Raw genomic sequence first — 14,545 nt, forward strand, 5'->3', positions numbered from 1 at the left:
CATATGCACATGTAACTCCTTTGACTGAAAAGTGTGTGCTAAATTCTTCTGTTGTGTTTGGTGTGGCAGGTGGCTGTGTGAAGGGGGACCCCCAGGGCTGGACCCATGAGGAGTCAAAGAAGATGCTCGCAGCCTGGGCGTCTCTGCTCTTCTTAGCCATGTGGGTGAGAAACGCCACCAGTGGCCCGCTCTCATTCAGAATAGGTGAGTAATGTCTGCCGCTTTCAAGCTGTAAAGCACATCACTATCTATGGCCAGTATCTCTCGTTAGTCCTCACGCTGAACGGTGTAATTTGTAATCACTGTTAATTAAAGTGATGGGGTTTTACACCAGATTTGCTGCCTTAAGGCAGACTGTAACTCCCAGAATTAACACACTGGAAAAAGAAAATGAGCATGTGAACGCTGCTTGTTTTATGTTGATGTCGTAAACAAAAGCTAGTACAAGAATTAACGGTTTGCAACACTGGAGGAAGCTGTGGTGAAACAGACTATGTCTGACTCATGGAGGTCACTCTCTATATGTGACCCATGCTGGCAAAATGAGTCAGAATGGCACAGGCTAATTTCGAGCTACAGGCAAAACAAGTGAAAAATGTAAATTGAGGTTTTCACAAAAATGATTTCATTAAGCCCTTGTCTAGTGATCCCATTGCTCCAAATAGCAATTAAACATCTAAAAATATCTTTATTTGTACGTTTTCTGAGAAGAGTACCTTTACATGAAAGACCATGAAAAAAGCAGTTTTTCTCGCTTCTGGATGACTGGCGCTTCCTCTCAGTGCAAGTTTGGTATCGTTGTAAAGCGCAGCATTCTAACTTTGTGAATATTCATAGCGAATTCTCGATGGCATGAGTCTGAACCAATGAAATGTGATTTTCAAACTCATGCTGATGTAAACAAAACAATCTTTCTCGCACTGACTGACAGATCCGAACCGCACACACAAAGACGCCTCAGACAGCGTGCGATCCCGATATACACGTATACACAGAATTACAGTATTTAAAAAAATCTGTCTTGGCGAGTATTCAAGCAAACATTATCTGTTGTCTCTTAAGTGAACGTTTGGTTAACTGTTGGGCTAAAACATCTGATGTGTAACATTATATTAGATAAGTGTGCTTGGCCTACAGTAGGTCTTAATATTGAGGCTGATTCATTAATATTAATCAAACAATTGTGGAATCATGGAAAAAAAATTGAATGTGTATATTTTTCCTATAGATATGGGTTTTGATTTGGTTTGTGCCAAATTTGGTGGTATCACCAGGGATTTTAAGGGATGGTTGCTAAGCGATTTTGTTTTGGAAACTTTAGAAAACTTTAACTCGATTTTTCTCAAAATTGACTTTGCTGACTTTATTGACTTCAAACAGGTATAGCTCAGTCATTTTTTGTCCGATTCCAACAAATCATACATCATTTTGAAGGTTTTTTAATAGAGAATATGAGAGTACATAAGAACTCATTTTTGAAAATTTGCTCATTGTGACTCATTTTGCCAGCACGGGTCACATATGAAGATTCCTATTCAGTTCACTTTTCAGGGAAATCAACCTATAACAAGCTTAATTATACTGTGGGGTCCAAAATTTGAAGCCAAACTAGGATTCAAAAAACTATTTCAGCCTAGAAATAAATCCCAAAAGTTTTAGGCTTTTTCAGATTTTATATGACATTAGGTTAATTGCAATACGCAAATTAATGACATTGATGAAAAGACCATCTTGTGGTTCAATGGAAGCCAGAGCATCTGACCATCTGTACAAAGTCACATGATCGTTTTCAAATCATGCTGGATCACTTATTCATCAGGTTTTACACAAACTTGTGGAGTACATTAAGCTTGAGTGCTGCTATCTTTAGCGCAAAAAAGGGACAAATCAAGTAGCAAGACATTCTAAAATTCATGGAAAATTTGCAAGCCAAATTGTTATGCTAATGATAGAATTTGTAGTGAAAAAAGAAAAAAAAAAACATTCTGGTTCAAAGGACTATAATTTTTGCGCAAACTATCCCTTTAAAAATTAAGAAGTTACTCACATCAGCCTGAGCTTTACTGCCCTCATAGAAATACTTAATATCCAGTTCAGTGAGCAGTAGATGATGCAGTTTAGCAAAGGTATTGCAGCATTTCAAGTGAATTATTTGAATAGTCTGTATAAAGCAGTTATGTTGATCACAAGAGATTTCGAAACACCACGTTGTACTGCCAGTGACATTAACGTCCAAAACTTTGTGCTGGATGTTTTTTATTCATGAGAGCATTTCAGACTGAGCATTAATGTAAAATTACTTTCAATTACATCCTCCCAGAGAGAGTGCTAATAATGTCAGTCATAATGCTGAAGTATAATTAAATGCTAACAAAAAATTAGCAAAGGTCTCAGATACTCGGTTAAGAGATGTTGTTTTTGTGAGTTGTGTTTATTAGCACCCACACAGCCTCTGTCTCACTGGAGAAAAGCATTAAAGGACCTTCCCCTCATTAAGGAAATGAATGTTCAAAAGCTGTTTAAACTGACTTCATTACGGTTTGGAACGGCACCGGCTAGGCGAACCGAAAGAAAAAAAGAGCGAGACGGAGGGAGAGATAGAGCAAAAAAGAGCCCATTTAATGTAGGTCTGGGCTTTCAATGGTGATGAGAATGCTGTCTAATCTATCTAGTGCCATATTGAGCAGTGCAAAATGTAAATTTAGTTCCAGCTGATTTAGCAGAGGGAACGCTTGTGATTTTTGCATGTGTTGTGTGTACAAGTGTGAAGCAGTTAATTCACTGTGGTAAGGCTTGGTTGTGAAATGTTTGTGCTCTGTAAAAAGAGCATTGATCTGCTTATTTGGTGGCATATTACAAAAACAATCCCTCTGATTCCAGCGGCTCAGGGATCAGATGAGGCGGCGTGCTCTCATCTGCACGAAACAAGCTCCTGCTTTCGTAGATCAATTATTAAGCAGCCGATGCGATCGCCGCCTCTCCTGAGCTTGCCTCTGTCATCTCCTTTGTCATTCTGAACAACACTGAACAAACCGCTCCCAACTTACCCGGGTATGGTTAGATAATTAACCGCCGCGGCTCTCCTCCTTCACTTCTCTCATGTCTTCTCACCTTCTGCACCTAAGAAAGCACCTCCGCAACAAACCCTGTTTATTGCTGTCTCATTTATTTGACAATTAATTAAAACGTGTGGTTTCTGTTTTTACCGCTCCGATGCAAAGTGACTCTGTCGACGCTTGTGTAAATAGCGCGGGCGGCATTAACGTCTTTTCTTTCCCAGCACGTTGACGGGATGCTGACTTCTCTGCAGGAGATGATATTTAACACTGCTACCCCTCCAGGCCCAGAATGTCACTGGCTGGCTTGCACAATGAAAGTGTCAGGCCAAAATAGCATCACATTGTCAGGCAAACAGATACAGTATGTGGTGTTTGGATACTTGTCCCCAAATTGGGATGGGGACTGGTGTTCACACCAGGCTTCATAGCCTGTTAACTGTAGTGGTAGCCGAACACTTGGAGCGCTTATTTATTATCTCATATTTTGTTAGTCATCTTAAATTAAGTATCATTCGAAAGCTTACATACTCAAAATTCATCCTGTGTTGTTACCGTTTTGAAATTAGACATTGCATTACCAGGAAAAGGTACTTTAAAACCTTTTAGCATGCTCAGTTTTTGTGATAACCAAATTTGGAGGACAACTTGGTTAGAAAAATCGTCCCCTTGGAATTATAAGGTTCTATCTGCATTCTGAGCAGTTTTGAGATATTGAGCTTCAAAGTTTTTGCATTCCATATAGCAAAAATTATATGGGGAACAAGTCTCTTTCATACATGAAAATGACTGAGACCCTAAATGTATTCTAACTGTACAATATCAAAATCCTCTCAAATTTGTAAATGGGGATTTTTGGAATGGGTCAAATGCAGATAGAACCTTCTAATTCTAAAAAATCCCTTTCTGCTTGGAATTATAAGGTTCTATCTTGCAAAACATTAATTGAAGCAATAATTTTCAAGAAACACAAACAGTTCACATAAAATTAGTGTTGTAACAATGTGTTGACATGAATGAGAAAGTTCAATTTAATGCTTTCTATGACATTTATTTCATATTTTAGAATGACCTTTTTTTTCTTAAGTTAAGCATAAAAAGCAGTGCTAAATATTTTGTCCACTGCAGATGTTAAATTTAGTTAGGAATATGGTGGGTAATTTAACACATTATTGCAGGAATTGTTTAAGTTTAAGTTTCCTTTTGTTTAGACAGAAAGCAGCTACTGTAATACATCTGAGCAAGACTGTATTCCACAGAAAGTGGGATGGGTAAAATGGCTTTCTCTCTAGACATCAGTATGGAAGAAATAACATGCTAATGTTTATTGTTGTAATTAAGACCCCATCAATTAAATTGTTGACTATATGACCTTTGAGGCTTAATGTTTTAGTCTTCACCGATTTTGCATTTTCTGCTCTCTTTTTCCGCTGTCATGGAGCATTCCAGCAACATGACAAAGAAAGCTGATCCTGATTGGTCCTCGTGTGTGCATTCAAAGTGCTGATTGGCTCACAGATAGAACCTTATAGAACCAAGTTAGAGTTCTATCTTTGTAGATAGAACCTTTTTGTTTTCTAAAAAAAAGTCCCAAAATGTACACAACTTAAAAAAAGAAACATCACATAATGTAAATAAGTTGAAACCTGTTTGACTTTTTTCTTACATGGATCACAAAAGGAGATGTCTATACTGTCACTGAATGTCCTGCTTTTTCATACAAGAAAGTAAATGGTGACCAAGGCTGTTTGGTAAGATTTTCCGTAAATATCGTATAGCTTTTGAAGACTTGGAAAAAGTGTACAAATTGTGAGGACTAATTTTGTAATGCTTTTGTGCTGCTTGTTTCTCCTTTTTGGTGCTTGGCAGCTTCATTGCACTTTCATAGTATTGAAGAGAATAGCTCAGAAATTCTGCTAAATTTCTTTGTTCTACAAAAGACGGATAGTCAAACAACAAGATGGTGAGTAAATTATTATTTTTGGGTGTCTATCACTTTAACTAGTGTAACCACTAGTAAAATCAAAGATACTAGTTAAGTTTTACATCGGGCTTGAAATGAGAATTTGCCTAAAACACCTAAAAAAAAAAGGCATACCCAAAGTAAATTGCATGCTGTTCTTGAACCATTTGGAGTATATGCATGGTTTTGGTCACTTTTGAAAGTTATGTGTACTGTGGGTGGTACAGTGGAATACTAACATGTTAAAAACCAAGTCCCCGCTTTAGATTGTTTTTCTTTTTTGATAATCCATTTCACCCAAATGTACGTCACAATACAAAAGAAAAGATCTGTCGCTACTTCTGTTAAGTTGTGCCTTTAACCAGGAAATTCCTGCAGAACTAAATTAAGTGGAGCTATCAGACAAATAAACAATGTTTTGATGTTGGAGCTGTGGCTTAACAGTTAGCACACCTCACATATATTGAGCCGTGGTGCTGTGAGTTCGATTCTGGCTCGTGATATTTTCTTATGCAGTTCCATGCCCTTTCCCCATCAAAGACAAGAAATGCTTTGATTATTTTTGAGGTAGGAAATGCTTTTATATATATCCGGATGTGTTTTTGAACGATTGTCTCTGTCTGGCTATAAAATGATAAGCTGTAAGTTACAGAGTTTGAATTGCTTCCATGACTTTTCTCATGTGTGTTGAATAATTGACGGTGTGCCTGTTTGTCGGCCTCCGATATAATAAACTATGAGGATGTAAAGAAAAATCAATGCTGCCACCTCCCCTTCCCTCTCAATCTCTAAGTACAAGCGATCGTTCATAACACAACAAGAAAAAAGAAATTTATAGATTTTCCTTTGGATAGTACATTTTGCCCTGCTCATTAAAATCTCAGACCGCCATCACTGTCACCTTCTGCTTCTAAAAGTCCATTCAGACATGACCTAATGTGCAATAGAGATAGCAACCGGAGAGCGGTGATTGACTCTTGTCTAAGAAGTAGATGACCCTCTCAGCTTTAATAGTCTCTAAAAGCACATAAGAAAGTGTGAGTGTATGTATGCAGGTGCAATGCATGTGTGTTTGGTGTGTGTCTCCTGGGAGAGGTGGGATATAACTCAACTGGATCACAGCTGGTAAGGTAAGCTGCTAGGCCATTTTTTAGGCCTGCAGGGGGTTTTGTTTTGAAAGAGAGTGATTCATGCTTTATAGCTATGTCTGAATATAACATAAACCAATATAAGGATACCAGTGCACTAGATGGGCTCAGTAAGAGTAGAAATGTACCTTGCTCTTGCATGCTCGCAACGATACTTTTGAGTAGTGTCAAAGCATAAGAAAAAATAATTTATGCATATGGTAGATGCTTTTTTTCAAAGGTTCAGTGCATACAAATGCACAATATTAAAATCCATGCTGAATACTATTTTCATGTTAAGGCCAATAACTGACAAATGGTTTACATTAAAATTCTATACCTTTTTTCTGAAAAAATCTGTCATGTTTCAAGTGAATTTAGGCATCCTAATGTACAGTATGAAAAAGGAATAATCAGTTTCCAGTATATTATTTAAATATTGCACTTTTTTTTTTTTTTTGCTAATTTTTCCAGTAGTGAGTTCCCTGGGATTTGTTGCTAGCACCATTTTCTAGCATTTGATCTACAGGAACACCCTCACCTACAGAGGCGTGTACAATTTTATAAGCACTGGTATCCAGGTCTTTGACAGAATGATTGAGGCCTGAGTGTGTTGTCTGGATAAATGATTACTAGGGTAGTGCAAGTCACACAGTCAACATTCTTCTGATTGGACAAGCCTGAAAGGTTTCTGTTAGTTTTTGTGAAATGAACCTCAATTGTGACTGAGTTTTGTAACAATCTGATGGATTTTGTCATAACTTCTCTTAAGTGAGTGGCAGTCATCCTAAGCTATTTAAATACTCAATGTTCTTGTCCTTGGGGAAATCATTTGTGACATTTGACTGCTTTGTAAAAGCCTTTAGTCACTTATTCTCGACGGTGTACAAGGTTGATCGGTGAATAGATCAAGGATATTTTACGCAGTCAGAAGAAATACTTCAGACCAATCAGGGTCATGTCCATTAGGAGGCAGAGTTTCACTGAGGGCCATGTAAAAAAGGGCTGTGACATTTACTCACTCTGAGCCAAACAGGGATATAAGCAACAGACAACCCACCCTGCCAACTTCTGCCATCCAACAGAACCATTTGGCTCCTTTCGTCTCCATCCATTTAACACGACAGGTGCAGCTATTTACCTCCCCAAGTAGTCTAGAAATTAATTTCTCTCCAGAGGGTGCGAGTGTGAAGTGACCTTGTGTCTTTGTCTGACAGAGCTACTGTGGCACTCCACACATCAGTGTACGGGTGGTTGACATGAAATATTTATTTTACCTGTCCAGGGTGATATACATATGTGGAAGTAGTAAAATGTTAAATTCTTACATATGTAATGTAATTTTTTTACTAGTAAATGTATAAGTGCCAATGGCCTTGTCTAAAATGATAAAAAGGAGAATCTTTCAAAAATCTAGTTCAAAATATAAGTGCCAAGTTCTTAGAAATATAATATTTGAATTTATGTTGGTTGCAGATGTGAACATACCATTTTACTCACACAAGACATTTTTTTTTTTAATTGTGCTAAAAATGTCAAGTGATGCAACTGTCAAGCAGTTTTTAAACATATTTTGAGTAATTGATTTTCTGTCAAGGGTACTACATTTCATAAAAAAGGCTCATAATATGTGACATTTGGGGATTATTGGTTTAAAATGATGATGGTTACAATTTGGTGTACAAATTATTAAAAAAATATATATTTAAAAAATGCCCTCAATGCCCTTTTTTTCTGAATTAATAATCAAATATATTGGCATATCAAAATTAAAATAGTACAATTATTATCGTTGTTATTTATGCCAACATTTCTTTTTTCAGGTATATTAGTCTATTTCTTTTTGTACAAATTCCACTTATACCACCAAAACATTTGCCTTTAAATCCCACAAAAATATCAAAATAATTTAAAATGAATTTAAATTGATATTAAATAATAAATCAAATTGATTGTCTTTATTAAAGAGATTTATTATTCAAGTATTTTTTTTTTTTTTTTTTTTTTTTTTTTTTAATGAATTGACTTTTAATGTATTTTTGTAGATCTGGACACAAAATTAGCAGTGTTTGTTCAGACAAAGTGTACTGCAGTTCTAATGGTTGCTATGCTCTTTGATATAAGCTTATACAAGTTACTGGATTGGATTGTCTCATCCTATTATTATTATTATTATTATTATTATTATTATTGCTGCATTTTATTGCAAGTTTTGCAACACAAAATATTTTGGACTAACAGTTAAAGTAATGATTAAAATCTGATTTTGACAATCAATAATTATTAAAGAATTAATACAATTAATTAGAAATGGTTATAAACAGTCAAATGAATGTGTTTAATTATAAATTTATTTCTTAACCTAATTATGAGGGGTGACTAAATTTACTAAATTATATTAAAGTCTTAATGACTGCATAGGAATGTGATATAAAAAAAAACAACAACAACTAATAGCTATGTGCTGTGAAACCTAAAAATGTTGGTAACACTTTACAGTAAGGTCTCATTTGTTAATATTAGTTAATGTATTAACTAACATGAACTAACAATAAGCGATAAATTTGTTACAGTATTTATTAATCTTTGTTAATGTTAGATAAAAATATATTTGTTCATTGTTTGTTCATGTTAGTTCACAGTGCATTAACTAATGTTAACAAATACAACGTTTGATTTTAATAATGTATTAGTAAATGTTGAAATTAACATTAACAAATGAGGTGGAAGTATTGTTCATTCTTAGTTCAACGTAACTAAATTTGTTAATTGTTAACCAATGAAACCTTACTGAAAGGTGTTACCAAAATGGTGGTTATTCACAGCTATTTAAACTAGAATTATAGAAATATCTAGCTATAAAATTTCAATTAAAACATGACTGCGGGGCTGTGAATCACTTGGCACAGGTAATACTTGCAAATATATGTCTCACTTTCTTTGGCATGTAAACCCTGTCTCTGTAGTGTCTTTACTGGGGAAAGAAGCTGTGGGATATCGGGATACCGTGTTAACCTGACAACATTTCAGTGCTTTAGCTTCGGGTCAGACTGCAGATCCGCTCTTGTGATATGTTTTCATCTACTGAAAGCTCAAGGAATACAATATAAAATGAGAAATTCTGGGCTTGATATGACAACTCCACTTCAGCACCTCAGTTTCTAATGTTTTACATTTCCTTTTCCTGACAAAACATTTTATTTTCCTGGATTTTGACTGGTTGGCTTTGATACTGTGGTGGTACCATTGTGCAGTGATGGTATCAGATGGTAATACCTTAGTATTTTGACATACACTACCATTCAAAAGTTTGGGGTCAGTAGTGTAACACTGTTATTCAGCACAAGCACAAGATAAAAAGTAATGGTAAAGACATTTATAATGTTTCAATTTCAAATAAATGCTGTTCTTTTGAACTTTCTATTCATCAAAAAATCCTGGAAAAAATGTATCACCTTTTCCACAAATGTATTAAGCAGCACAACTGTTTTCAACATTGATAATTATAAGAAATGTTTCTTGAGCATTCTTGAGTAATGATGCTGAAAATTCACCATTCCATCAAAGAAATTTAATTACATTTTAAAATATATAACAATAGAAAACAGGTATTTTAAATTATAATTATATTTCACAATATTGCTGTTTTTACTCCTTATGGCTCATAGTTCCCTACGGAACATAAGGCTGTGACAGTCTGCTTCTGTCTTGTTCTGTCATTGGCAACATGTTTTGCTTTGCCCCATGAGAGGTGTAGTTCTTTCAGTTCAGCTTCTACAGTCCTCCTCCATGTTGTTTTTGGCCTTCCTTGCTTCCTTTTCCCAGGTGGTCTCCGGCTTGTAGCTATATTCGGGATGCATTCTGGTCCATCCGAAGGACATACCCAAGCCATTTCATTCTACGGCGCTTGATCTCAATCACCACGCTATGCAAGTTGGTGTTCTTATATCACTCAGCATTGCCAGAAGATATGGCAAATTCTCCTGAGGCGATTGTTGTTGAAAACCTCAATCTTTCAATCTTCCTCATGTCGCTTTTAATGACACACCAACATTCTGACCCATACTGCAGAACAGATTTGACATGGCTATTGTATAGTCTCATCTTTGTTCTGAGACTGTTTTGTGTGAATTTCCAGATGGACTAGAGTCTAGTGAATGCACTGTGGGCTTTACCTAGGTCTTGCTTTAATGTCTTTAGCTGCAGCATTGCCCTTGCTCAACAGACTGCCAAGGTAGATGGACTCCTCAACATCTTCAAGTGGACTTCCATTCAGAATAATGGGTTCATCAGATCTTGCATTGATAAGCATCACTTGGGTTTTGGTGGTGCTAGTGTTGAGGCCTGTTTTCTTGGTAAAGTTGTCCAGTCTATTGATGTTCTCTTGTAGGTGGACATGCGTAGATGACAAAAGAGCTACATCGTCTGCAAAATCAAAGTTTTCAAGCTGTTGAAAGCGAGTCCTCTGTATGCCGCTTAACTCATGTTTTCTATCTCATGATCCAATCAATGGCTACCAGGAAAAGGATTGTTTAGATGATGCATCCTTGTTGTACCCCTGACTTCACTACAAACCACTCAGATGCCATCTAGGGTGACAATACACTCAAACTGCAAGTAGAATGGTTCAATCAGTGTAACCATCATCTGAGGGATTACGTACATATGCAGGATCTTCCATAAGCTGTCAAGGTGTGTAGGCTGTCGAAGGCCAATGAAGTTGACTTATAAGGGAACATTCCACTCCAGCTCAATGATGTTTCTTAGGGCAAAAAAAAAAAAAAAAAAATCTGGTTTACACAACCTCTCTCCTTCCTGAAACCAGCTTGCTCTTGTCTCAGCCTGATGTCGATAGCTACTTCAATTGTGGTCAGGAGGATTCTGTAAAATACTTTAGATGGTATTGAAAGTAGTGTGATACCCCACCAGTTGTCACAGTTTGCCTTTCTTTGGAAGCTTGAGGATGAGGCCTTTGGACCAGTCTTCGAGGATGACGTCTTTCTTTCAGATATTCTAGAATAGGTCAGTGAGCACTCTGGTAAATGTGGTGAGGACTGCTTTAAGCATCTCAGCATGGATGTTGTCAATTCCAGTTGCCTTCCCATTCTTGAGTACTTTAATAGCTGATGTCAATGACTGTTTTGACTGCATTCAAGATAAAAATAAATGCAGCCTTGGTGAGGGACTTCTTTCACAAATATTAAAAAAAATCTTACCAACCAAACTTTGAATGGTAGTGTAGTGATTTTGGATTAGCCTCACATGAGGGCACCACAAATGTAGTTATTTATGGTCTTAAATATTAATATTAATATTTTGTATTATATTAATATTGAGTCAGATGATTCCTTCCAATATTTCAGGGCACCAGTCAGGATTCTCACCTTGACAATAAAGAGCAATCATGAAAGATTGTTGATTGAATTAGCATTTTATAAATTGGAGGAAGTTTATCATCTGACCAATCTGAGGGATTTAGTGAGATTCGGGCGAGCTTGTAGAGCCTCTGATTATCAACACAAAAATGACACAGTTTGCAATAAAATTAATTTATTAACAAAAAGATATACAAGAGTAAAATATCACACTCACTAAATACTACAAAGGAAAATGACTAAATTACTAAGGAAAAATGACTAAACTACTAAGAAAATTGAATCAGTAATCAGACAGAAACTACAAACTACAACACAAATGGATGTTAACAAAACTGATGGGTAATTAGCAGTCTATGAAGGAGTCAATTGTGGTCTTTCTGGATGCTGGTATTAAAAATAGTAAATAAGCCTTTACTATGAATACAGATAACGTGTCTAATGTATCTATCTGTGTACGCTGACCCTAGATAAACAGTTTCTACACAAATAGCAATCTCATTTAGCAACAACCTAATGCCAAGGCCTTTGGGAAAAGGTTCGGTTAGCTTATATTTACGTTTCACTTGGTCGGGTGATCAGTCCGGGAATGGGAAACGTTGTCCACTGGTATCCTTCTGTGTGCAGTGGGAGACTGGATTGCTTTCCAACAGCTGCAGAGCTGCACTGAGTGCTGGAGGTCTTTGTGTAATCCAGAGAACTGTAGGTCAGATGGTGGTTGGTCTGTAGGATCTTCTGTAGGTTGGAGGTACTTGGGTTATGCAGGTCGGGAGTCAAAGTCCTCTGCAGAAGCACTTGGGCTGTTTGAAGATCCGTGCAGTGAAAGATTTACTCGCAAGAGTCTCACCTTGGTCGTGCTGTTGTTCTTCCCTCGTCAGGTCAGAAACTCAGTCAGAACAAGGGTTTGTTCAATTGGGGAAGCTTTTATTCCTTCCTGTTGGGGAGGGGATTACAAATCCCCACCTTTCCTGATGTGGTGATGTGATTGGGTCACAGCATTCCACACTTCTGTCTCAGTGGGTGCTGTTGCATTGGCATTTATTCCAGGTGTGGTTTCCACTGTGTGTGCACAGCTTCCTGGATGAGTAAAAGGATGTATAGGACATGTTCCTTACAGTATTCCTGTCCATTTTTGGTGACTTCAAGCCAACATGTTTAGAAAATGTCTTTCTTTCTGAGCATTTCTTTGTTCTTGCTGTGCTCTAGCCAGAACCAGTTTGGCAGCCCTAGGAGTCCATGGTCATTCACACCATGAACTCAGGCATGGACGGCTGAGGTGAACAAAGGCAGCTCGTGATGAGATTAGCCTATCATTACTGGGCCGTTGATGTCATCTTTCCTGTCCTCCATCGTTGGCAGTTCTGATTACAATAGTCGTTTAGTTGAGGGCGTTGAGGGTCCTATCAGACTCTTTTGTATTAATCAAAGTGGGACAAAAGAATGTCTGTTGTGAAGCTCTGGTACCATCACGTCTATTGTTCACTACAGTAGTGTACATTATGATACTGAATGATTATCATATTCATGTACTATGGTATTTACATGGTACTTCAAGGTACTGCAAGGAATACCATGATACTACCATAGCACATAATGCTGTCCTTTTTTTGTTTAGTGTGAGTTTTTCTGGAACATTAACATTTCACATCACTATTTCGACCTTTACTTGCCTGGCAACAGGAAATGTGTCATGTAGTCTCAGCTGTTATTCACTAACAGGCTTGGCACGTATATTGAATTAACACCCAAACAGTGTGTAGTCCAATACTTCCGCTGTACAACTCATATTGCCAAAGATAAGCAACAGTGGCTGCTTTAAGTCAGTGTTAAAATCAGTCACTGAATTGACCCCGCAGCTCTACAAACCTGTGTGACTGCAGGAGCAGTTGCTCGTCCTGTGGTTTAACTTTTCATCACATCACTGGACAGATCCTAACGCTGTGTCTGATCAACCAATTTTTTTTTTTTCATTTATTTGAATCAATCCACAATCTGCCATTCTTTATAAGCCAGACAACAGATGCTCATTGCAATAGAGAAAGGGCGGTCGAGATAGATAGGGAGTGAGAGAGAAGGAGAGAGAAACATCCTCTCCTGGCAGTGCAATGATGCAGCCATCCTACTGTGGACGATGGTGTGTCCTGGGAAAAGGCAATCTCTCAGTGGGTGTCATTACCTGTCATTCAGGCTAACTGTGTCCAGTGGGTGCCCCCAGACAGGCCTGCCGTAATTGTATAGGAGAGGGAGGGAGAGAGAGAGAGAGCACAAGAATGCAAGTGTGCTAGAGAGAGGCAGAGAGATGGCTTGATGGGTATCGGGAGAAAGCAGGCCGACGTGGGCTGTAGAGCTGACAAACAACCTCTCAGATTTGAAGGCAGCCGGAACAAATGCTGCGTCTGGATCAGGCTGGCAGAAACTGAAAGGCAGAATATTAGAGCTGCTTGATGGTCCTGAATGTGTTTCAATCATTAGCCATGTAGAATACATCCTACAACAAAAGAATCATCTTGACGAATGTAGCAGAACCGAACACATGCACAGAAATGGACCACTGGTTATTTGAAGGATGTTTTTTGATTTGAACACAAATAAGAGAACTCTTCAAAAGTAAAATCTTATTTATAGGGTTTCAGTATTTTTCAGAGTTGTCTTTTTATTCAGGTAAGATTACCATAACCTTGATTTATGATATTTGGTTGGTATCAACATTATAGCTCACGCTCTGAAGTCCTATTCATCTTGTACTATACCTCTTGTATAGTATTTATGTTAGTCACGGTTTCTTGCACCAAAAACATTGTAATTTATTTTTGAACACTTTTTTTCCAGCCTCTCTATGACCCTCAGAATTAAAATTCTGTACCTTTATAAGTGGAATGTGCATTCATCTGTTTCAGTCAAGTGACTTTGCTGCTTTTCTGCCATATGTATGGCCATCATCAAAGTAATGGTGGTGAATACAAAAACAGAATTAGCAAGAAAAACCATTAATCATTGGATTTGATCTATACCAGGTCTCAGAAA

General features: G+C 37.3%; 1 protein-coding gene across 2 annotated transcripts in view; it reads left to right on the top strand.

Moving 5' to 3' along the window:
- The window catches only part of grik4 (glutamate receptor, ionotropic, kainate 4), a 329,903-nt gene that overhangs the window by 164,222 nt on the left and 151,136 nt on the right, over nucleotides 1-14,545 (top strand). For both annotated transcript variants that reach the window (XM_051861113.1, XM_051861111.1), the window contains one exon: nucleotides 70-204. In XM_051861113.1, the coding sequence (XP_051717073.1) occupies nucleotides 123-204 (82 nt within the window). In that variant the 5' untranslated portion in view covers nucleotides 70-122. The remainder of the gene's footprint in view (nucleotides 1-69; nucleotides 205-14,545) is intronic.

This window comes from Ctenopharyngodon idella, chromosome 15 (assembly GCF_019924925.1).
Source record: "Ctenopharyngodon idella isolate HZGC_01 chromosome 15, HZGC01, whole genome shotgun sequence".
Classification (NCBI taxonomy): domain Eukaryota; kingdom Metazoa; phylum Chordata; class Actinopteri; order Cypriniformes; family Xenocyprididae; genus Ctenopharyngodon; species Ctenopharyngodon idella.